Source organism: Chelonia mydas, chromosome 1 (genome assembly GCF_015237465.2).
Source record: "Chelonia mydas isolate rCheMyd1 chromosome 1, rCheMyd1.pri.v2, whole genome shotgun sequence".
NCBI lineage: Eukaryota > Metazoa > Chordata > Testudines > Cheloniidae > Chelonia > Chelonia mydas.
This window is the reverse complement of record NC_057849.1, coordinates 202,089,005-202,111,295: the sequence shown is the minus strand read 5'-3', so window position 1 is coordinate 202,111,295 and position 22,291 is coordinate 202,089,005. Positions and strand designations below refer to the sequence as shown.

General features: G+C 44.2%; 1 protein-coding gene across 2 annotated transcripts in view; it reads right to left on the bottom strand.

Annotated features, from left to right (window-relative positions):
- Positions 1-15,773: 15,773 nt before the first annotated feature.
- The window catches only part of GTF2E1 (general transcription factor IIE subunit 1), an 81,477-nt gene continuing 74,959 nt past the window's right edge, over positions 15,774-22,291 (bottom strand). For both annotated transcript variants that reach the window (XM_037909757.2, XM_007062066.4), the window contains exon 5: positions 15,774-18,063. In XM_037909757.2, the coding sequence (XP_037765685.1) occupies positions 17,633-18,063 (431 nt within the window). In that variant the 3' untranslated portion in view covers positions 15,774-17,632. The remainder of the gene's footprint in view (positions 18,064-22,291) is intronic.

Sequence of the window (22,291 nt, the reverse complement as noted above, 5' to 3'; positions counted from 1 at the left end):
GGGAACTGGCTGATGGTGTCTTACATGTACACTGATGAATTCTGACCTTTTACTGCAGTGACACTCTGGCTTTCTGTATCTGAGTCAAGATGAGCTCTCTCTTGTGATTGGGGCTGAGCTACTGTGATGAGTTTTATTCTTGTTAAATACAATATTTTTTAATTGGTAAAGACATGTCTGTTGCAGTGTCGCTCCCACCCAGAGAAGGAATCAGCAGGGCCAGAGCGAGGCAGAGGTTCTCATTTTTAAGAAGTGTTTTGACACTTCTGATGTCATCTTCCTTACGGGCCATTTAATGACTGCCGTTTCAATTCCTGATGGAGCCAGTGAAGGGATGGCTACATTAGAGTGAGCCCCCCACCAGCCTCATGTCCCCCATGTCCCAAAGGAATTAGCCTTTGGTTTTTAAAATATTTTTGCCAGGCAGTTTCTTGTATTGTTTGTAACCATGGCCCCACGATCTTTAACTTCCCCAGAGGACCAACAGCAGTCAAAAGCCAAAGCTTTCAGGAAGCCTGCTTAAAATGGACATTATGGAGGCAGAGCAGGAGCTTGGGGCCTCCCTCTCGGAGCAGTCTCAAACACTTTTTTTAATAAAAATAATGTCAGAGGACATCCTGGAGATTAAAGTACAGCTGGACCCAGGAAGGGTGCTCTTCAGGGACTGAGTGCTACACAGGTGACACAGAACCAAGAATTTGCTGAGAGGCACCATCCAGGAGCCTCAACGCACTGAAACCAGGAGAACAGCCAAAGCATTGGGTTTGCTTTTTTTTGAACAAGGTAGCTGATTTGGAAGGCAGATTTTGTTGCAATGATCTGCATATTGTGCAATTTCCAGAAGACACAATGATGAAAGCCTACAGGATTCCTGCAGAAAGCTCCACCTAGAGGGAAATCCTGGCCTCATTGAAGCTAGCACACTTCAGGTGTATTTGCAATGATAAAGAATACCATCATAATAAAGAAACCATTGCCCTCTGTGAGAGGTTGCTCCCTTTCAAGGTACCACTTGATGTGCTGAGATACCACTGAGCTCGCCTGTTCTGCCAGCATGGGCCCCCTTTAACCTGTCTTGCTGAGCCAGACTCTTAAGCCTCCTCTAGCACAGACACAGGCAGGGCCATACCCCGCTGCAGAAAGACAGAGACACTGAGATCAGCTCTGGAAAGACTCAGCTAAAAGGACTTGCCTCAGCACTCAGGTGCCCACCTTCCTTAGAGTGCAGACCCAAAGACATATTGTCTTGAGCAATGTGGAAAAAATCTGCACAGCACAAGCTCATATAAATTCACCCTCTTCCTCAAACTGAAGAGAGATGTGCATGCCTCCTTGCCGCTCCCCAGTTAGAAATTGCACAAAATGGGTTTAATAATAAACAAAATAAATGTATTAACTATAAAAGGCAGATTTTAAGTGGTTAAAGGGATAGCAAACAGAAAAAAGCAGATTACTAAACAAATAAAACAAAACATGCAAACTAAGCTTGATTGACTAAAGAAATCGGCTACAAATAGCAATTTCTCACCCTAAAAGTTGTTTCAGGCAGATTACAGGGATTCTTGAAAGCCAGCTGCATTAGCCTGCGCTTGAAACTTCAGGTATTATTACTCACAGGCTGGACAACCACCTAGCCTGGGCTCAACTCTTCTTCCCACAGTTCAGTTCTTGTTTCCAGGTGTTTTACTGTGTCTCTTTGGTTTACTCTCCTCTTTGGGCAGGGAGGCAGAGGAGAACCATGATGATGTCACTCCCTTGCCTTATATAGCTTTTGTGTATGGCAGGAACCCTTTGTCTTCCAGTGGAAAAACATTGGCATTCCAGGGGGTGTGGGGTGTCCAGTACCAGGCGACTCAGACCCAGGTCTCTGCAGGGCTGTAGCAGCCATTACTCGTAGGCTGTCTGGAGCTTCCACAGGAAGACTAAGCCCTTTCAGAGTCCATTGACTTTGCTAATGGGCCATCAGCCCTGTCTGGCTTTTTCGTTGTTGTACCTGAAGGGCTAGTTGTGGGTGACACCCAAAGTAGCACATTTGAAATACAATATTCCTAACTTCAGATACAGAAATGATACAGGCATACACATTGGATAATCACATTCAGTAAATCATAAGCTTTCCAATGATATGTCACATGGGCCATCTTACATGAAGTATATCTCATTTATGCCATATCCATATCATAAGCATATTTCATAAAGGGTATGGAGTGTAATGTCACACCCTGCACCATTTTCCCAGTTCTGAAATGAAAATTCAAGGAGCCCTCCTATGCCATTCAGGGCTCGATATTACAGATTTTCAGTGGGAAGGATGAAGACTTTATTTCAGGGCTGAGGCATACAAGGGGTCAGCAGCAAAATGAAAGGTGTCACTCCGCTCTTCCCCAAAAAGTGTCCAGCCATTTGGTTTGTTCTGACACCAAGACAGATGGTCATCGCTCAGAAAATAGCTCATGACCTTAAGAGGCCTCAGCTATTTCTCAACAGTGCACCTTGGTCAAAGCCTTGGGTTGGGATTTTTGCAAAGACTGATCAGAGCCAGAACACCCTCACTTTCTTGGGGGGTTGAATTCCTAACCTGAATTGCCTGGCTTGGACCCAATTCTAGCTTGCTGTTTTCATTTCACTTTGATTTACTTTTCAAGAAAGGTCCAAAAGAGCTGCCCTAAGTGTTGCAAAGTTTGGGCACTGACATGGCGTAACTAATGTGTGCACGTGAGCTACAGCCTTGCTGCACGATCCGACTGCCTGCTACATTTAACCCGCCCCATTTTTAACCCTTTCAGTTTGTTCCTAGTGAATCTCAGGCTAATGTGAGGTTCTGAATTGAGAAGCCTGGCGACTAATGCCCATTGCCTAGCCACACAACTAGTATCTATTACAGCCGTGTAAGGCACCTACCACTGTGGCATCTAAACACTGATGGTACCTAAGGTAAAACACTCCAAGCTTCATTCACATCCTACCCTGCCAATGTGCCTTTGACCTAGAGGGGCCACCTCTAGGAACTCTGTCTCCATGGCCCCTTTGGTATTTGACTGAGATTGCCAGTAAAGTAGGCAATTGACGACATTTGTGGGAGGGGCTTTTGAGGTCTGAATACCTCTGTGCTAGGAAATGAACTGGGTCTCACGCAACTGAAGTCATATAGGGCCACCAGACTGGCATTCAACAGTATCATGGTTAGCTCACTGCAGGATGGTGCTATGAACTGGTCACAGTGACTCATTACCAAGCCCTGGAGTCATTCAATCCCCTCATTTGTGGATTATTTGTTTTTTTTAGTCCTTGCGTCACAGCTTTGCCTTTGGTGCTAGACAGTGGCTGTTGGGCCCCACACATCACAGCATGTCATGGCCACATAGTAAGCCAAGCAGTCCAGCACACAGCCAGAGAGCAAAAAATGTCCCTGGCATTCATGTAACCACAGTCTGAGCCTCTTCCTGACAGCAGCTCAAGGCTAAGAGCAGCTAAAGAAGGATCACTGCTACCAGAGCGGCTTTCATTTAGAATTGCTAACGAACCAGGTCCGGAGACCTAGGTAATAATTAGTCTTTGATGCTAGTAAAGTCAAAATCAGGTTAGAAAAATCTGTAACCAAGTAAAAGTAATTGTTTCTTTCATTATGGGAGGTCACTTCTTAGTGCTCCTATGGTGCACGGATAGGAGTGTTTTCTGTATCCTCCTCAGATTATGAGTCAGTTCAGATGAGAGGAATATCTCCAATGTTTCATTAAATACATATATAAAAGCCACTATGTCTCCCTGCACCCACTCCAGAATGCTGGGCTGTGATTACGCTGAAGACAAGTGGCCTGTTTATTGCTCTCATGCTATTCCTTCTCCGATTCACTTCCCATAGGCACAAGCTGTTCTCGGAGAACAAATGTCGAAATGCAAAACCCCACAAAGGTTCTGGGACCATGCTCCAGCCACAGTTGTAGATTTTAGAGCTGGTTTGGGGTATAAAAGACTGGGTTTCTCTGTTGCATCCAGCAGGTTTTGTGCCCAAAGGCAGGGGAAATTATTTGTGTAACAAATCAAAGAGGTGCATAAAACAAGACAATTATTATGTAACTCCCCCTCGACCGGGTCTAGATCCTTCTTTAGCTCCAAAAACACATGAGCTAAGAGAATTCTTGTGACTGGAACAAGTAAAAGGTGTTTTCTTCTCTCTGTCCATCAGCCACAATAGGTCTACAGAGAATACACACTATAGTCACTAAAATTCCAGATGTGTTAAGGGGCTCCAGCCTGCTTGTAAAATCAAGGTCAAATGGAGAATCATAATCTACTGTTGGTTGAGAATGTTAATAGCTTGCCTCAGTGAGGGCAAGGTGCCAGCTTCTCTCAAATAAGCAGCTTTTAGGCCCTTGCTCAAGAAGTCATCTCTTGATGCAGACAATCTCACTAGTTATAGCCCTTGTCTCCAATCTTCCCTTTTGAGGGAAGGTTATTGAGCCTCCTGTGGCAAAGCAATTTAAGAGTCATCAGTTTTCTTTAATCCCCTTCTGTCAAGCTGTAGTCCTGGATATTGTTAATTTTTCTCCAACATAAGGAATGAACTTCTTTTTTTTCCCAGTTTGACTCAATTTTATTTTCAATTGAGGAAAAAAATTGACAAAAACAAGAAAGAACAGAAGTAAAGTCTCCAAAGGGAAAGCACAGTGTATGTGGTTCCCCTCTAATATGCTGCATCAGTTCTGCATCACAAAATGGCAGCTGCCCCCACAGACGATAGACTCTGAGAAACCCAAAGGGGAAGTGCAATAAAAACAAAAACATAGCTACTTAGCTGCATACATCATAGGCATGGCACAAAGACTGCATTGGTCTCAGTGGATGTTGACCACCTTCTACGGATGGAAAAAAACATTGGGTGTCCCATATGGAATCATTTAGATCCATCAAACTGTCCTGGATACCATTGACCATGAGGCTGTGTTGAGTGGCTCTGTTTTTTCTTTGGCGAGAACCCAACAGCTGTTGTTTGACAATTGCCTATTAGCCCTAAGGGCTTTCTTGTGCAGGGTATGGAAAGGTTCCACTTGGTCACCTCCTCTGTCCAACATGCATCACAAATGGAGCAGAGAATATACAATTCCCTCCTTTCCAGCCGACTTCGGACAAGTTGACTCTCTCTTATTTCCTAGTCAGAGAGAGGTTTGTGTGTCCATTGCAAACATAAATCAATGTATAAATTTCCCCATAAACAGGCTCCAATCATTTCAAGTGCCATCTCTCTTTCATTTCTGGCCACCTGAACAAATAACCTCTCATGCATGTTATTCATTTAATTTGTTTTGTGTATTTCTAATGAGTTAGGTAACACCTTTCTTGGAGCAGACTCCATTAGCATGTAAATGAACAATTTCCACAAGGAACTCATTAGAACAATGCCAAGTGAGAGGGCCCTTGATTCAGAGCAAACCTTTCCTAGTTGCTGTATCCATTGCTTTAACAAAGATCCCAGTGCTAGTTTTAAGTTGAGTAGAGAAATGCAAAAGTAAAAATCAAACAAATATTGAAAAGTTGGACAAGGTGATGGTGACACCTGTCCCAGACTAGCCTAAATACAGATTTCACCATGCACATAGTTTATTAAAATAAACTGTTTTATTATTTACTTGGGAATAATTACAGTTGGGTGGCTGTCTAGATTAGTGATCTGCAGCTCCTGTCTAATAGCACAAAATTCTATATCTATCAACTCTCAAGTAAAAGGAGTTTCAGGGGAATTGGGAAGCCCAGCCAAGTGATTGGATTTATTTTAGGGCTGTTAAACAATTAAAAAAATTAATCGTGATTAATCGTACTGTTAAACAATAATAGAATACCATTTATTTAAATATTTTTGGATGTTTTCTACATTTTCAAATATATTGATTTCAATTACAACACAATACGAAGTGTACAGTACTCACTTTATTTTTGATTACAAGTATTTGCACTGTAAAAAACAAGAAATAGTATTTTTCAGCTCACCTAATACAAATACTGTAGTGCAATCTCTTTATCATGGAAGCTGAACTTACAAATGTAGAATTATGTACAAAAAACTGCATTAAAAATAAAACAATGTAAAATCAAAGTGTATATTATTTTTGATTACAGATATTTGCACTATAAAAATGATAAAAGAAATAGTATTTTTCAATTGACCTACAAGTACTGCAGTGCAATCTCTTTGTTGTGAAAGTGCAGTTTACAAATGTAGATATTCTTTGTTGCATAATTGTCCTCAAAAACAAAACAATGTAAAACTTCAGAGCCTGCAAGTCCACCCACTCCTACTTCTTGCTCAGCCAATCGCTCAGGTAAACAAACTTGTTCGTATTTGCAGGAGATAATGCTGCCTGCTTCTTGTTTATAGTGCCACCTGAAAGTGAGAACAGGTGTTCTCGTGGCACTGCTGTAGCTGGTATTGCAAGATATTTACGTGCCAGATGTGCTAAAGATTCATATGTCCCTCCATGCTTCAACCACCATTCCAGGGGACATGTGTCCATGCTGATGACGAATTCTGCTTGATAACAATCCAAAGCAGTGTGGATCGACGCACGTTCATTTTCATTATCTGAGTCAGATGCCACCAGCAGAAGGTTGGTTTTTCTTTTAGGAGGTTCGGGTTCTGTAGTTTCCACATGGGAGTGTTGCTCTTTTAAGACTTCTGAAAACATGCTCCACACCTTGTCCCTCTCAGACTTTGGAAGGCACTTCAGATTCTTAAACCTTGGGTCCAGTGCTGTAGCTATCTTTAGAAATCTCACACTGGTATCTTCTTTGCATTTTGTCAAATCTGCAATGAAAGTGTTCTTAAAATGAATAACACGTGTTGGGTCATCATCCAAGACTGCTATAACATGAAATATATGGCAGAATGCGGGTAAAACAGAACAGAAGACATACAATTCTCCCCCAAGGAGTTCAGTCACAAATGTAATTAATGCATTATTTTTTAACGAGAATCATCAACATGGAAGCATGTCCTCTGGAATGGTGGCCGAAGCATGAAGGGGCATACGAATGTTTAGCATATCTGGCACATAAACACCTTGCAATACCGGCTACAAAAGTGCCATGGAACTGCCTGGTCTCAGTTTCTGGTGACATTGTAAATAAGAAGCGGGCAACATTATCTCCTGTAAATGTAAACAAACTTGTTTGTCTGAGTGATTGGCTGAGCAAGAAGTAGGACTGAATGGACTTGTAGGCTCTGAAGTTTTACATTGTTTTGTTTTTGAGGGCAGTTATGCAACAAAGAATATCTACATTTGTAAACTGCACTTTCACAACAAAGAGATTGCACTGCAGTACTTGTAGGTCAATTGAAAAATACTATTTCTTTTATCATTTTTATAGTGCAAATATTTGTAATCAAAAATAATATACACTTTGATTTCAATTATAACACATACTACAGTATATTTGAAAATGTGGCAAAACATCCAAAATATTTAATAAATTTCAATTGGTAGTCTATTGTTTAACAGTGTGATTAAACCTGTGATTAATCGCAATAATTTTTTAAAATCGCAATTAATTCTTTTGACAGATCAAAGGAAATACTTTTTAATGCAATATTGAACTAACTTTTGCAACTTGCTGCTGCGGGATATTATTGAATTAAATACTTTAGCTAGATGAAAAAGGATTAAACCATTAAAACAGGCATGCAGTGACTTTATTGTTGTTGATCACTAACTGGGACTTTCCCCGTCATATAACATTAGACTATTACGTGCACTGTGAAAATTTCCCCATTGCTTGGAAGTATCTGGTAAAGGAATATGTCTGAAACAGAACCGCATATCAGGCTAGCTGGATTATGGGTTCATTCAGCCATAGCATATCCTATATTTCTCATCCTTATAGCCCCTCATTTCTGTTCAATTCAAATTTTAAGATTTTTTTCCCCATAAACACATGGCCTGGGAGAGTGTGCAACAACGAAACATCTCTCAACAAAAGTGCTTGTTAAAGTAGACACATTCCCTCTTATCCCAGCCCTCTCCAGTCTTCTCCAAAGAAATCACTAGCGACAGTGATGGATGTTCAAAGCACACCCATCTTCCTGTAAGGAAGCAAAGTAATTGTAATTATGGTGACAGGGGAGGGAGAACAGTTCTGGCTCCCTAAAACGATTTCACAGTCTCATTTGCACTTGAAGAAAAAAAAAAAAATCTTGTTAGCAGCAAGGAAATGGATCATGAGAAATTCAGCAACTCCAAATATTTCGAAGAGATGAGAAGAATAAAAAATAAGCTCCACGAAAATCCCATCAGCCCTTTTTGTCGTGCAGGAAAAAGAGAATAAGTGAGCTCAAGTGGACAACCAGCCCAGTGTGACTTCATTGCCAAAGTCCTTTACAAGCATTATTGGGTCTGGGAACTCCGGCCAATAGGGCAAACACTGCAGGGTAGTCTCAGTGTGCTTGATGGCCCACTAGGGTCATGTGCACACTAGCTTTCTCCCTCTGGAGAACTAGCTTCAAATTCTACAGGCAGTAAGAGAAGAGGAGTCTGACTGTTCCTAGTCCCCCCGTCATTATATTATGGAATCACCCGCCACACCTGCCCTTAAAAGCAAAGCCAAAGCCTCACTTCCTCTGTAAGAATTCTCCAGTCTGTACTTTAGCTAAGCAACTCTGTCTCTCCTGTTCTGTGTTTGTACAGCCACCTAGCACAATGTGGGCCTGGTCTACAGTTAGGATCTCTAGGCACTGCTGCAATAGCAGTACTGATAAAAACTCAACAAAATTCATGAGATATGAAGAACTGGTTAATTTAAATGATTAAATCAATGTGTGTTCTTTATCATATGGACCCCAATGTTTCCATACATCCACTATGGACCAGGATTGGTTTTGACTCAGCAACCAAGAAATGAAAGGCTTTGTAATCCATTCAAATCTCCTGAGCCTGCTAGTTTCCCTGAATTGTGTTTTCACTATTTGGTATAGTTCCCTTACCTGCCTAGCTTATACTTTCCAGCACAAAGATATTTGAAAAGCTTCATAAATGCTTGAATGTTTGCAGTGTCAGGCATATTTCAGGTTAGAAAAAGCAGACGTGAGATAAAAATAAAGCTGAAGAATCAGTCAGTTCATGGCTTTATCTGAACCAGATTTCCCAGCACGGCTCACTATTTTAGCTCACAATATAATTATCATCCCCACTTCTACAGCAACCAGTTGGGACACAAGATACTGAAGTGATGGATTCCAGATAAAATATAAACAAGATGACCAAAGCAGCTCTTTCCCTATTATACTTGACACACTCTTCTCTTTTAGGGTTACCATATTTCAAGTTCCCAAATAGAGGACACTACTTGGGGGGAGGAGGGGTGTGTGTGTCTGTGTGTGTGCTGGGACAGGAGAGGGTATTTGGGGGCTGCTGGAGGGGTGTGCACACTGAGATGGGAGTCAGTATTTGGGGGGCATGGAGGGAGGTATTTGGCAGGGCTGGGGTGTGTGTGCTGGGAAGGTGTATTTGGGGGCTCCTGGAAGGGTGTGTGCACTGGGATGGGAAGGGGTACTTGGAGTGCTGGAGGAGATATTTGGGGGTGTTAGAAGGGTGTGTGTACTGGGATGGGATTTTGGGGTGCTGGAGGGAGCATCTGTGGCCTCACACTTGAGATGGGGGGCAGTGTTGCACTCTCTGTCATGGTGGTAGCGTGGCTGGCGCAGGCCTGGGAAGTAGCGCCAGCCCATCAGTCAGCGCCTCCCTGCAGGTCTCTCCCTCTCCCCAGGGCAGGGAGCCAGGGCCTGGCCCTGTCAACCCTCCTGGCCAGGCTCCGAGGCCCTGCAGCAATAGGGATGCTTTCTAATAGCTGAAAACTGGACACCTGGCCCTGCTCTTGCCCCTGAGGCTCCGCCCCCAGTCCCACCTCTTCCCCCAGACCCAACCCCCGCACGCTCCTCTCCCACATCACTCAATCTCCCCTGTCCTGGCACTCACCTGCCACCTGCTGAGCTGGGCTGGGAGGAACTGATGTGGAGCCAGCCTGCCTGCCCAGTCAAGGCACAGGGGGCTGGGGTGGGGGTCAGTCCACAGAGCAAGGGCTGGGGAAATCAGGGCACAGTGGGGTAGGCAGACAGGACTCCTCTCACCCCCTGGGGTGGCAGCGGCACCAGTACCTACCTCTGTGCTGGAGAGACTGGAGCCGGGTCCCAGAGCCAGCCAGCTCTCCCTGTAAAGAGTCATCAGCTTAGCAGAGACCAGCTCCTCCAGCAGCCGCTGCTCCTCCCGCCCCTGGTGGCGGAGGCCAGTTACTGTGGGTTCCCTTTTCAACTGGACTTTCTGGTTAAAAAAACAGACACCTGGCAGCCCAGCCCAGCAGGTCAGGTGGCCCAGCTAAGAGGCGCTTGCAACTCCGCTTACCTGGCAGGATGGGCCGTGGCGGATGGGATACAGCAGCTGTGGCTGCAGGGGAGGAACCAACTGGAGCACAGAGACAGCTCTTTCTGAGCTGCAACGTGTGCTCTGCTTGAAAAATCCCAGATATTTCCTGTTATTTGAAAAATCCCCCCGGAGAGAGAGCAGACTACCAAAGAAATAGGTCATGTCGGGAAAATCTAGCCGTATGGTAACCCTGCTCTCTTTTCTGTTTGTAAGATGTGGCTTTTTTTCTCATGCAGATGTAACATGGAACAACATGGAACAACATTTGATCAGCCTTAATTTGAAGGCTCAATCCACTCTGTTTCTGTAACAGATCAGGGCAAAATTTCTTCTTGCTGATTTGCCCAGCTCTTGCTCTCCCCTGTATTCCCATCACAGTGTGTAGCTAAGATAAAGTGCAGTGTCTGTAACACATTGCAGTGGAGCTGAATCAGTTCCCATGCAGCTGGATCAGCCTCCCTTTTGTCATTCCTGGCTGATTCATTAGGCTGAGACTATTCAAAGTGATGGAAATTATATTTAGGTCAGAAATGTATTTTAAATATAATGGGTGTTTCTAAAAGCATCTTATGCAGAGACTTACTGTCTGCTGCAGATATGACAGCATGTGGATCTGCAGAACCATGTTAAATTACTGTCCGTACTACATTTTTCTGATACAAAAGGAGCTCCCAAAATCTGATTTTATTTTGTTAATTCGGTGCTCTCTAAATAAGAGAGCCACCTTCTGGCAGTTCTCATTAAGGAGCCCAAGGAGGAAAAAGCTCAGATTTCCCCAAGTAAGGGGGGCGGAGGGGGAAGAGAGGAAGGGGGGAGACACACACACAAATAGCAAAAACTATTGTTCTACAGTGATAGTGGAGATGGAAATGTTTTGTGCCACTGATCGATACATGACCTGGACAGATGCTGGTTGTGAACCAATGTTAGGGATAGGGCAGGAGTTTGGTGAGGTGCCTGTGATTCTAGGGGGGTTCACCCACACCCGTAAGGGAAGCTGTGTTACCATCTACTCTGCAATCCTTTTTGCGAATACAGACTAACACGGCTGTTACTCTGAAATCTGCAATCCTGGGTGCTTCTGTGCTGTGCAGCTTTGGCTCAGTGCCCTGGCACCGGCAGCCTGCTCACAGCACAGTGGCCTCACCCTGGCTACAGCTTGCAGGATGACACCAACAGCCCTTCCAGTCCTGAGCCTCCACAAAACCATCTCCCCTGCAGCGTCCTGTCCCTCTCATTGGCCCCTCACAGAAGTTTAAGTTAACTACCTCCAAAGAGGTAGGGGAGACACCAACATGATAATAAGAAAAGGAGGACTTGTGGCACCTTAGAGACTAACAAATTTATCTGAGCATAAGCTGTAGCTCACGAAAGCTTATGCTCAAATAAATTGGTTAGTCTCTAAGGTGCCACAAGTACCCATTTTCTTTTTGCGAATACAGACTAACACGGCTGCTACTCTGAAACCTGATAATTTGGCTGAGGATTCTACCCTTCAATTTAATACATAGCACTAAAATGGTTTTGTAATAAACCAAGAATAAGTATATTAACAAAGAACAGCGATTTAAATGATAACAAGTAATAGGCCAGACAAGACGGTTACAAATAAAACCCAACCAAACAGGGCTTGTAGTAACTAACACTAAATTCTGTCAAATTACCATCTTTGTCTAAGCAGGTTTCTCACCTGTAGTCAGTTTCCAGCTCCTCCTGGGTGAAGTTGAGCCACTTTTCATGACCTCCAAGAGTGCTGCTTCTTTATGTCCCACAGGTGACAGATATCCCAAAGTCTTTCAGCTCTTCCTTATATCCTCAACAGATAGCTTTTTCTTAAAGTCAGGAAACCCTCCTGGGAGCTCAGCTTTCTGTATTCACCTGGGAGCTATTGCCATGTTAATTTTTCAGTTTCCTGTGATTTTTCAATGGAAATGGTCTTCCTGCTAGCCCTGATTCAAATGAATAGTCCATTGTTCTTGGCCACACCTGATTTGATTTTTCAGTTGAGCTCAAGAGGTGTTGGCCATTCTCCTTCCTCTGGGAAAAAGCTGGTTTTGCCTCCCGGGTCTATTTACAGACTCCCAAACATAGTATCAGAGTAGCTATAAATTCACATACAGCATTGTTACTTACATTTCACAGTGATATTAACGGCTAGCGTGTTGCTAGTTTCCAAACAGTATTACAAAACACCGTTTAAATAAATATCGTGACAAGCGTGTGAGGTGTATTGAGCTAGTCAAGTCAACTGAGTTGTACTGATACATGCCAGGAGGCCTTTTGCCATCTGGCATTGGGGTGCGCTTAGCGTCACAGTGGCCATTACACTGTGGTCATGGACTCCTATTCCAAAGGGCAATGGCCTTGTTTTGATGATCCTCTGAAAGCTAATGGAGCCTGTTGGTTTTCCGGTTTTAGAGTAGCAGCAGAGGGCTCTGAGAGAATGTATTATGTACTTGGCAGACCACTCTATTGGTGATCCAGTTGGACTTTTTAATGGCCTAACATTGTCCTGTTCCAGAAACTGAGCTCCGCAGAGCAGAGCTGCTGTTCCTCCTTAGATACAATACTGAGGGGAGGTGGCAAGAGTAGCTGGAAACTGACTACAGGTGAGAAACCTGCTTAGACAAAGATGGTAACTTGGTGGAATTAAGTTTTAGTCACTACATGACCTGGGAGTTAGAACACTTCTCCCGTTACTGTTTGCCTAAGATTCCGCTCATGCTGGTATCCTGTTGAGTTTGCAGCTGGGTTACAAATCTGAGTGGGGTGCTATGGTTCTGTTGCTCCTGCTCTTCTATTTCTTCGGGTGAGGTGTCCATACATGATTGAATATGTTATAAGCAAATGTGGGTTAAGATGCCTTGAGACTCTTGGCTGTTAATGCCTAGATTAATACTCCCAAGCCTGTTATGTGTGAATCACAGCCACTGTCATTGTGGCCAGGACTCCTGATGGGGTCTGAAAACATCAGTCCTGAACAGGCTGAAGAGGCTGTTTGCTGAGCAGTGTGATATACTCGCTCTCCTTTAGGGACTGCGCCCATCACAACCCTGACTCCATTCATTTGGGTTGCAGCAGACTGGGAATCCAGTAGAGGGCTGCTACATAGCTGCCCAGAGCCCTACCTCATACGGTCCCATCCCAGGAACCTGTTTTATGAAGCATTTTCATCATAGAACAGCTGAGCACTTTGCCTCATTGCTGAAGTTCAGCTACACCCCCCTGCACACTCATTCCCAACTGCAAACTTTCCATTTCATTGATGAAAGCAGCCTGGTTTATGCTTTATCTGTTCCCTGTTACTTCCTGCTCCCCACAGGGCTTCAGCAGGAGAGAAAGGAGAGCTAAGCTTTCGGCTTTTCCCCCACTAAGCCTTGTCAAACTTCTCAGCAGCCAGCCAGGAGCCCCAGGGCATCATGGAGTCAAGGCTCTTAGATCTTTCAGGGCGGGGGTAATTCTATTTTTCCGCCCTTCCTCTAAAGGATCTCCAACTCCCCTGCTGCTCAGTTAGTGCTAGTCTGCTTAATCCGAGTCTGTTTGAAGAAGGCAGCAACAGGGAAAAGAAAAGTTGGAAGGACAGACATGTTGTTTCCAGGCAGCTGCTTCTTGGGATCGATGTGAAAAATCAAATCAAACCCTCCTCCATTCTCAAGTCATGGTACATCTCCTCCAAATAGCCAGCCAGCCTGGCAATTAGCCTGTCTGAGGAGATAAATTCATTTTAAGCAAGGAAGGCTGCACACTTCATTGTGATGGGAGCAATGCTTTCTGTCAGTGATAGCTGGGACCTGCATTTCTTACTGGCTTTGGGATGTTTTGTTTGTACAACAAACAACAGAGACACATGGCTGAGACAGATTTGAGGTGCTCAGGTACTACAGTGGCTGGGACTACATAAATAGGTTTCTTGTTTTCGTCTCATTTTAGTTAGAGGTGCAATCCTGTGGCCTGGCATTTACTAAGCAGACAAACTGCAGATGATGCTGAAGTCAGGATCAGAAACTTAGTTCAGTGGAGTTACAAGAGACTGTTGTGCAGGCTGGTCTTGTAGCTACGGACACACAGTCGTTTGATTTTAATTACCAGAGGCAGTGTGGTCCAGTTGTTAGACTGGGCCTCCATCAGAACTCAGGGGCTCAATTTCTGACTTCGCCATTGATTTGCTTTGTGATTTCCAGTCTTGCACTTGACTGTGCTTCACTTTTAGCAATTGCCGCAGTGACAGTTCTCTGGGATAGTATGTGCGCACAGTCCCTCTTTATAGAGTACATTTTAAAAGTGCCATTGGCCTTCACTGCTCCTGTTCAAAGGAACATTTATCACAACAGTTATGACAATAACTGTGCATCGCTCTCCTTTCACAAGAGTCCTGAACTGGCCGGGATAAACTGGCCAGCAGATCTTCGGATTCAGCAGCTGTTAGGGGACAGTACACCTGCTCACATATCTACCTCCAGTCTCCCAGCAGAGTGGCATCTCAGTAAATTGCCACTGATGGACCAGAAATGTCAGGAGTGCCCTATCAACATTTGGATGGATTCCTGATGGTAGGTATATTATTAAGTTTGGGAATCTTGTTGAATGACATTATATAAAGATCATACATGGATAAAGCCCACTGTTTTCCTACCATAACTATACACCACAGTAAAATGTGTTACACACAGCCTATTCTTTATAATCTCTCATATGCCAGTTGCTCGTTGTAACCGGGGGTAACACTGTTCCTTTGCAAAAGGTTTAACAAACCTAAGATCTGATCCTGCAAATACTAAAGCACAGTAGAAACGACTCATGGAAGTTATGAGCCTGAGTTAACTATAGTGTTTGCTAGATTGGTTCCACAGTTTCTAGCCAATGGTCCCTTGTATCTACTCCCTTATAATTGGTCACCTTGTATTCATCTTCCTGAAATCTGTAAAGCTCCTTTCCCTCAGCTGACCACTATTTGGCATGATTTAGCGTCTCTGTGGTTTGGTAGCCATACGCATCATGTCTCATACACATTTCCATGCCATATTAGCCATTTTAAATTGGCAGCAAGACAACTTTAAGACAGCCAGCATTTCAGCAATATTCACTTCCTCAGCGAAGAAGGAAAAAGAATGGGATGGCTAACCATAAGATCCCTCTGGCACAGGGAGATGTGTCCAACCAACCATGGCTCCCAACTACAATAAACACCACAGAAAATGGTGCAAAGGATTCTGAGATGTACCCAAGGAAGAACCAGTGATGACACTGCAGGTGGGGTTATGGTTTGAAAGAAGCTGGAAGCCTTTCAAATAGCATCTTAAACATATCAGAAGTCCTGGAACAAGCAAACAATCCCAGCTGAGCAAGTAATAGACTGAAAAGACAACCTAGGACAGAAGCATCATTTTATTAATTTATTTTAAAAATGGCAAATTTAACATGCTATTTTTAAAAAAGGGTAAAATATCAAGATGTTGAAAATAAAACCACAAAGGAGGCATCACAGGGCTAGTCAGTATAAAATAGCTTTAAGTTTAAATGCTCGGCAAATCTGTACCATTCGTGTAAATCAAACAGCGCTTGATACAGTCTCTAAACACAAAATCCTTTTATCGCTTTGTTTTACCATAGCACTGGATAAGAAAACACAACAATTAAAAAAAAGTAACACTTTTAAATTGAAAGGTAACATTACAAACACGATATTGCTATAGGCACTGGTAAAAATGTTTTTATTTGAACAGATAGTGCCATGCTAAATATCAGTATTCAGAACTCTGCATAATTCCTTTTCAAATTATACAAACCTTTTGGTGTTAGTGAAATTAAAACTAGCTATGCTGGTTCCCTGGTACTGCCTGGCTAATAGCCCAATCTATTGTGAACTCAGGCTTTAACATCGGGGCTTAGACAGGGTAAGGTGAGGGGACAGGCAGTAACAGTGTACTGAAAGTATTCTCTTGGTAGGTCAGAGTACTCTATCAATTCAGTTCCTTCAGTGAGTTTCATTACACTGACAAGGAGCCAAGACTTTCAAATTTGGGTGCTTCAAGTTACATCTGTCCTTGAGGTGCTGAGCACCCACAGCTTCCATTGAAAACAACAGGCACTATAAGCACACTCAGCACCTTTGAGAATCAAGTTGTTAGATGCTTATCCTTAAATCTCATATTTGAAAATTCTGACAGATGGGTGTGGAGGGTGGGGCATGTGGAAGGGGGGAAACAGGCAAGGACAGGCTTGTCTTTTCACAGAGGACTGAAGTCCCTGATCGTAAAAACAGGAGATTAAAAACCAGACAGTCTTTCAAATGAGCATCACCCAGAGATCTGTACTCTCCTTTCCAAAGCTCGTCTCCCATTTTGCTCCCCATCAGAAAGCAGTCTCCCATTTACATCTGCAGTTACAACTATTATCATCAGCTGTCCACTCCAGGGATCCTAACCGTGCTGGAAAATAATCTCAAACACAACTTGGTAAAAATACATGGCTGAATCTAAGCAACATAGTTGAGTCTGAGCAAGCTTGGGCTACAAACCCTGTTGAGAGGTTTAGCTAGAGAGCTGTAAGAAGACTGAGGAGGGGAGGGGAGGGGAGAAGTATGGTTTCTGCTCACGTGGTTGTTTAGAAATAAAAATCCCTGTGCACAGCAGTCACCTGCAATGGGTTATCGACAACTTCACTGGGCCCGGTACTACAGCTCAACCCTGCTCAGCCACCATGTCCACATGCAACGACATCTACAGCCTGTCTCAGCATCCAGCGCACAGACCCTCAGTGTCACTTGCACTCTCCTGTTCTTTAACGCGGAGAAGCAAGGCCTGATCAGACCACAGAGCACCCAAGTCCTCTGCGAGGAGGGAGCTGGACTTAGTCAGAATCTGGTCCCTGGCTGCCTATAAAAAGAATAAACCTCAGGCAAAAGGAGGCTGTTGGGCGAAAGCAGCAGCGAGTGAGGGCCACCCTGAAGTGGAGCTTCACCTTGCCAATCCTGATTAAATAAAATCCACATGCTCCACCACCCACCTCTGCTCCCTCCCTTTTTGGCACACCCCGTTAGTTTTAGCTCCCCCCTCTGTTGTGTGGGACACCCAAGATCAGCAGTTCCTTTGGCCAGGGAGCAGTTCTAAGCCCCACGCTCCTGCATGACAGACTATAGGGAAGGGAGAGATGCAGTTCAGTCTTTTGTTTCACTAGGGAGTCTCCTGTTAAAATTCACCTTTAAAAGCCGTCGTGGCAGGAAAGGGTTAATCAAACATATCCTCAAACATACGCTGCCCCATGGCTATATAAAGCTCCTTCTCCTCTGGGGTCATTTGGGCCACCAGCTCAGGCCGCTGGCTCACTTGACTGTAAGAGAATGGACGTCCGGCCACCATGACAGTGGGGTCCTCTGCCACCACTTCAAACTCCTCCTCATCCTCTTCATCCTCGAGCCCATAGAGCGTAGCTGTGGCAACAGGCAGGCGGGGTGGGGATTCCTCCTCTGATTCACTGGTATCGCTCTCAGAGTCACTGGCATTGGTGCTAGCTAAGGGAGCAGCCCCCCCCACACCAGCTGCAGAGACAGAGGGGGTTTTCTTCTCATGGATAAGCAGAGCACGCATCACCTCCTCGTTATCGTCCAGAGCCACGCGGCCCTCCCCACGTTCCTGAAATGCATCCATATCTTGACCACCTGCAAGAAAGCATAAAGGAATGGTAGGCAAGTCATCATACCGGTATGTCATGCTGGCCATTACGGAGGGAGCACTATGTACTGGTTAGGGCAGCCTGCTACTGGGGGTCAGAACTCCTTAGTTCTAGTCCCAGCTCTGTCACTGACTCTATAGCCTGGAACAAGCTATTTCCCTTCTCCACTTCTTCCTCCCTGCCCATCTTAAAGTCGAGATAGTTATACTCGCCCAGCATACCTCAGAGCAGGGCAAGGCTTAACGTGTGCTAATTGCTGACAGACTACGTGACAGGTCTATAGCCATAGTGGTTCCCAACCCATGGGGGACACCCCACTTGCAAGAGAACGGCAAGTTGTTCTGTATCAGAGAATGCAGCAAGAACAGGTCAATTCCAACCCTACCTATCACCTTTTGCTCACCTCTGATCGACCCAAATGCTGTGTGGCTAATGATGCCACTGTTTAGAAAGCCAGCTGCCCCAGAAAAGATTGAGACAAAGAACGGCAATTACAAGAAGTCTCAGTGCAGAGAAGGTGGCTATTGCAGGACTGGCACCTAGGCCCAGAGATATTTGGCAAGCCACTTCCCCAATCACATCTTTCCACAGAGAGTAGTAGTGTGTCAAAGGAGGTGACATGGCAGGTAGTGCAAAGGATCCTGGAATGTATCTGAGTGCCAAAGGCATAGTTACAAACCAATGAGCAAGAAGAGGGGTCCCATTAGGGAAATGCGGAACGGGTGGGCAGAAACTTCATTTTTGGAGAACAGTATCTCAGGACTGGTCTGTTTGCAAGGGAGCACTGTGGCCCCAGTACTATGCTGGCAGTACTTCTTTTAACATAGTACCCCCTACGGGGCCATAAACTATGCCCATCTTGGCTCTACGGAAACTTTTTGATCACTGAGTAAAGAAAAGCAGGAGCAGTTTTTTTAGGTTAATAAATATAAACGTTTAGCTTCTGGCCTTTAATTTAGATAAAATATGAACATATAAACAAGGAGGAGTGTCTTGCAACCTTAAAATTGCACCAGTCATGCAGGAAGAGAAAGTTTATTACAGGAACTTGGTATTATCAATAAAATTAATCCTGCATGGGAGGTAGACTCTTAAAGCCCCTTGACCGCATATGCAACACAACATGCAAAGGGTATATAAAAGGGCTGCTATTTTTCAAGCCAATTTCCTCTTTGTAGCCTGGGCTCTCTTTTAACCTGGGACTTGTTCCCTAGCTTTACTTCACTTGTAAGGGATTATAATGCCCCAGGTGAAAGATGGACAAGACAGACAGACACACACATGCACGCATCGCAGTAGCGTCTTCTGTACTGGGAAAGGGCTGCATTTTTGTTAAGTAATATTTGCTGTACAATAACTGGAAGAGCAACAGTGTTTGGGTACGCAGGGTGTCTACAGTTCGAGGATTCAAAAACACATTACAAAGAAGGCTTTCTAAGCTTTTCTGCGTAAAGCTCTTATCAGACTCCTATATTTGGTGAGAGCACTGTGAGTCCACCCAACACTAATAAACCTGCAGGCAGACTGAAAAAATATAGAAGAATGGATTTTAAGAGCCTTATGTAAAAATAAGGGATAAAAACCAAGACAGATTCCCCATGGCAAACTTTTTCTACTGCACCGAAAGACTCTGCATGTGAATGATCACTTGAGTTGAGCTGACTGGATTCCACCCTCACACATTAATGCCACTTGCTCTCCTTTTCCTGAAGAGATGGAGCCTTGACCTTTAGTCCAGTATCATCTATCCAGGTTCCAATACCATGCCCAGCACCGTAACTCCCAATTGTCCCATAAGTTGCCTTAAAAATGAAACAGAAGGGGGTGTTTCATCTTTCCCCTAGGGAGGAGCAAACTGATGAAGTTTTTGGTCATTCCCAGGAGCTGACACTAGGTTGCAACTCAGTACCATAAGAAAGGAAAGTCCTATCTTCTCCACAGATGCATCCTTCAACTGTTTGATTGTTTCCTGGTTTTATGGAATGCTGCTGTCAAAAGGTGGTTCATTATCATGATGAGAGAGGGGGTGGGTCTCAGGAACTTAAAGCCCAGCCCCACGGTGGGCTTTGAGTATCAAGACAATCTTGAACTAGACGAGCGGTTCTCAAACTGTGGGTAGTGACCCTGTTTTAATGGGGTCATCAGGGCTGGCTTAGACTTGCTGGGGCCCAGGTCCAAAGCCTGAGCCTCACCACCCGGGACCGAAGCCCAAGTCCAAGCCCCATCGCCCAGGGTTGAAGCCAAAGCCTGAGGGCTTTGGGTTTGGCCTCCACCAGGGCAGATGAGCTTGGGCGGACTCAGGCTTCAGTGCCCTCCTTCTGGGGTCATGTAGTAATTTTTGTTGTTAGAAGGGGGATGCGGTGCAATGAAGCTTGAGAACCCCTGAACTAGACTATTAAGTGTGGAGCTAGGGCAAAGATCAGAACACTAGAGAAATGTGTTCAAGGTGAGCTGCTGCATCCTGTACCAGAGGAAGCTTTTCCGGGATGTGTGGTTTCATTCCAATGTATAATGACTTACAATAATGAAGCCACAAGGTTACAAACGTATGACTCAACGTGGTAAAGTCTGATGGGGGAGATGGGGGTGGGGTGGGGGAACGGATGGACGACAATCTTCTAGGCAGCTGAAAATGGATGAAGGTTTTTTTTTTTTTTTTTTTTTGCAACACACACCACTGAGGAGTGCAGGTAGAACACATACATTCTTCAGAGTTGGTGTTGACAGGCTTTGTTAGTAGGAGTCCCAGATGTTCCTGGCACATTTTTGCCTGGTATGAAAGATAGAAGTCAGATTCACAAGTGGTGGCCCTGATTGCTGTTTGTGTTTCCACGACTTGGCAAACAGGCCAAATTCTTGGAAAGAGGGGATTGTGTCTGCAGTTTTGTGCTCAGCTTAAGGTTTCTAGCATACCAAGAAGTCATTCTAGAGACAAGAGATCTTCTTTGTGAAAAAACACGATAGTCCCTCTCAGTGAGAAGTGGTATACTCTAGGAGGTTAACCACCAGTAGCCCAAGTTTATTGAATAATTTACAGTCCAGAAGGGTTCTATGAATCATGACCTTGTGAAAATTCTTTGTGCTGGACTTTAGCATCTAATGTTTTCTGCCAATACCCAAGTTTTCTTCCTTCCTTCTTTTTCTGTCACACATCATCCAAGAGTCATGGAAATCTGTGTGGGTGGTGTGGTTGTAGAAGGCACTCTGGTGCCAGACTGTGGATAGCAACATTCAGGGTGTGGTTTTAGTTAGTATGCTTTGTATAGGGTAAACAAAGTAATGTACCAGAGAATAAAAGGACGTGCACCCTAAAAGCCGTAAGTTAAATAAGGCAGAAACACACTGCCTGACCATAATCCCCTCAAGCTCTGGTTTTGTCAGATATCTGCCCGAACAGGGTTAGCCCACCATCCGCACCTCCATTCCCCTAGAAAAATCTCCTGCTGTTCTGTTCCCCTCCTGGGGGTTACTTTGCAGGAAAAAGGAAGATTTTAGTGTTCTGGATTTAATTAAAACAGAAGCATCAGAAAGATTCAATACTTCACTTTTTACCATGTCCTATATGTCAGAAACTAGCACATTGCAGTAAGATTTCAGTAGCTCTACAGAGGGAGAACTAGAATGAGATCCTCTTCAGAATATTAAAAAAAAAAAAAAGTCTCTGCTGGTAGCCACTCTCATTGCATTTTGTCCTTCTTTGTGCTGGGTTTTTTGTTTCTGAAAATAAACACTTTGCTTTTTGGATCTTGGTTACATTTCGCCATCTTCTGAGACACTGCCTGTTTCATTTGGTGTTGGTCAGATGGTTGTATATTTCAGCTGAATCACCCAGTTAATCTAAAATGGTCTCCATTTATTACTTTTTTGTTTTGGGCTTTGAATAAGCTTTTCAAAGCAGGGACTGTCTGCTACTCTGTTTGCACAATGCCCAGCACAATGGGCCCACAATCTTGACTCTGGTCTTTTGCGGATATGACATTAATACAAACAATAATAAAAGCAAAAACTAACGAAAAAGACTGTTGATGACTGATAGTCATAGGAGGAAGCAATAATGAGCAACCCACTATGGTGACGGATTCTCACTCCTCCTCGTCCCCAGACTCTCAAGCTGCAGTTCTGATACATTGTTCTATGCATACAGTAGTTGTCTTGAAAATCAACAGATAACCAGTTACAGAAGGGGAGAGTGGATACGTGAACATGGCATATCC